The following is a 2,899-nucleotide window of genomic DNA, read 5'->3' as shown; positions in this document are numbered from 1 at the left end:
CCTCCAGGGCAGGGGCTGCCACGTGCCAGGGAAGGGCTGGGACAGGGACGGCGGCTGGCACCGGGACGGCGGCTGGCACCGGTTTGCCCAGATATTGCAAACAGGGTGATTTGGGTGGGGGAAGGAAGGTATGCAAAGGGGAAACTGAGGCATGCAGAGGCAGAGTGCTTTGCTCATGGCCACATGGGTTATGTCTGTCCCGGTGTGTTAATCCCACGCACGACCCTTTGCCTGCCACCACAGGGATGCTCTGAGCGTCCCAGGGCAGGGGTTAGCCCGGGGCGGAGCCATCCCCAAGGCAGTTTGGATGGGGCCCCGCTCAAACTAGGGGTGCCCCAGCATGGGGAAGGTGCCAGGGTTGTGTTCATGGGGTTTGGGTGAGCCGTGCTGTCCCCCGTCCCCACGCGCGGCCCTGTGATGGTGCCGTACCAGCCAGAGTCATGGCGAGACAATCCTTGGGCGTCTGCAGCAAGAGCGTTCCTGGGGCCTGGGGGAGGAAAGAGCCAGGATCAGTGCGGGGTGTCCCAGGGGCTGGGAGCATCACCAGCAATCACGCCTGCCCATTGCAGGGCGTCCTGGGGCTGGGGGCATCGCCCAGCCCCGCCTGTCCCCCGCAGGCAGTGGGACAGCTGCCCGCACACGGCCTTGCGTGCACGCTGGGGGTGCTGTGGTGGGCACGCGCTGGGGGCATGGGGTGGGCACACGCTGGCGTGGTGTGCCGGGCACGCACTGGTGAGGTGGGCACACACTGGTGCGGCGTGAGGCACACACTGGTGTGGTGGGCACACAGATGCGGTGTGGCGTGACGGGTACGTGGCGCACACTGGTGCGATGTGACGGGCACACACTGGTGTGGTGGGCACACAGATGCGGTGTGGCGTGACGGGTACGTGGCGTCGGGATGGGCGCACACTGGTGCGACGTGACGGGCACGCACTGGTGTGTGCGCCCTGATGCGATGGGCACACGCTGGTATGCGGTGTGGCGTGACGGGTACGTGGCGTCGGGATGGGCGCACACTGGTGCGACGTGACGGGCACGCACTGGTGTGTGCGCCCTGATGCGATGGGCACACGCTGGTGTGATGGGCACCCGCTGGGACGACGGCAGCAGCCGGGGGCACACACAGCCCCGCCTGACACCGCCACAACCCACATGTGCACACACACATGTGCCGGGAGCAGCGTGCACACCCCACACCCCCCCCCACACCCCCCAAGGACAGGTGTGACCCCTTTGCACAGCCTCTGCTGTGACCCAAGGCCGCCCCTGCTGCCGCCCCTACTCGTGTCCGGAGAGCCCCGGTCCCCAGCTCGCCCCTTGCCAGACCACAGGCAGAAAGGCTGACGCAGCCGGACCCTCTCCCGCATCCCACTGGGACCCTCTCCAGGGGTCTCCGTGGCTGTGGGTCAGGCGTGGGGGCATCCCCGGGACCCCCCACCCATCCCTGGGGTGCAGAGTCCCTGGGTGAGCGCAGGACCTGGCATGGGGCGGCAACACCCAGAGACTCATTAAAACCCAGATAAGCCAGGGCCATTCCCCTTTCCCAGGGTTTCTGGGGGACGCAAACGGAGTGTCGGTGGCATCGGAGGGGTTTCCCGGTGGAAATGCCCTTCCCGGCTGCGCCAAAGTGGGCGCTGAGTTTGGTTTTTGGAATTATTCATGGCTTTTGTTTCTAAGGGGAAAAAAAATTCCTTCTTTGAAATAGGGACTCTTAAATCCTTGCAGCCCCCCCCAGGGAAGGGGCAAACCCCCTGCGTGGGCATCCCGGAGCCACCAGGGCACTGCCAGCTCCCACAGCCACAACACACCCCGACCCAGCTCGAGCTGGGGGGTCCCGAGAAATCCCGACCCCTCGTCCCCCGTCCTGCTGGGATCTGACACGGGAATCACGCAAATAACCCGCCCGCAGCTGCCGGGGGTGGGGGGGAACAGGGACAAAATGTGGGGACACCCTGCCGGGGACACCTTCCCCAGAGATGCTCCCCTCTTCTAGGTGACCCCTGGAGCCAGGGTTGGTCAGGTTTGGGGGTTACCCAGGGATATAGCCCCCACCAAGGGCTTTCCTCCTCGCCTGGCTGAAGGGGTTTTGCCCTAAATGGCTCCAAGCTCGGGGCCAAGGCAGGGCGGGGATGCTCTGATGGCTCGTGTGCCAACATGAGGCTGTGCCCAGAGCTCTGACAGCCCGGCTGGAGTCTGCCTGCATGCAAGCAGGCAGCTGAAAGCATTATTCTTGCTCGTGTCTCCCCGCCTCTTGCGTTACCACCCCAAATCCTCATTTTCTCTGGGATTGCGGGGGGACCTGGATGCATTTCATGCTACAGAAACCCTTCTCCCAGCCCTCATGTGGCATTCGTGCCCTGGCTGGAGGATAAAATGCAGAGATCGCCCACCAGACCCAAAACGGGGAGGAGGATGGGGTCCATCCCCGGGGGTGCCGTCGGCTGGGCAGGAGATGGGTGGTGGGCTGCCAGCCCCACTCCTCCTTGCTGGATGAAGATGCTGTTCGAGGTGTTTGGAAGCTCCTCCAAGAGGGAAACCCCTCCCTGCTGCGCTCCCTTCCCTCTCTGCTTCCCAGCTTCGGTGCCCCCCGACCAGCACGCCCAGCCCAAGGGGAGCGGGGTGTGGTTGGGGCTCGGCCGCTGCTGTCACCCCCAGGCTGAAACCTGTCACCCCCAGGCTGAAACCTCGCTCAAACCCCCAGCGTGGACGCTGCGGGAGCGATCCCGCTCCTGGTGAGGTGCACGTGGCAGGGAGGGGGCCCGATCCAACCCCAAAGGGCTGCAACCCAGTTTCACACCCTGATCTCCACTGTAGAACCCCTGAGACGGTGGGGACCCCCCCCATCCCGCATCCCTTTCCCTGGAAGAAGCGCCCAGCGATGGAGGGAGAGGAGGGA

The 2,899-nt window shown here is 65.0% G+C and overlaps 1 protein-coding gene across 3 annotated transcripts in view; it reads right to left on the bottom strand.

Annotated features, from left to right (window-relative positions):
- STMN4 (stathmin 4) overlaps window positions 1-481 on the bottom strand; it is a 3,098-nt gene extending 2,617 nt beyond the window's left edge. For 2 of the 3 annotated variants that reach the window (XM_009283427.1, XM_019473178.1), the window contains exon 1: window positions 430-442. In XM_009283427.1, the coding sequence (XP_009281702.1) occupies window positions 430-442 (13 nt within the window). Of the gene's footprint in view, window positions 1-429 lie in introns of all 3 variants that reach the window. The other variant, XM_009283426.1, reaches the window with a different exon arrangement.
- Window positions 482-2,899: the final 2,418 nt, after the last annotated feature.

Source organism: Aptenodytes forsteri, unplaced genomic scaffold (genome assembly GCF_000699145.1).
Source record: "Aptenodytes forsteri isolate BGI_AS27 unplaced genomic scaffold, ASM69914v1 Scaffold534, whole genome shotgun sequence".
NCBI classification, from domain to species: domain Eukaryota; kingdom Metazoa; phylum Chordata; class Aves; order Sphenisciformes; family Spheniscidae; genus Aptenodytes; species Aptenodytes forsteri.
The sequence above is the reverse complement of the archived record's forward strand: the minus strand, read 5'-3'. Positions and strand labels throughout refer to the sequence as shown.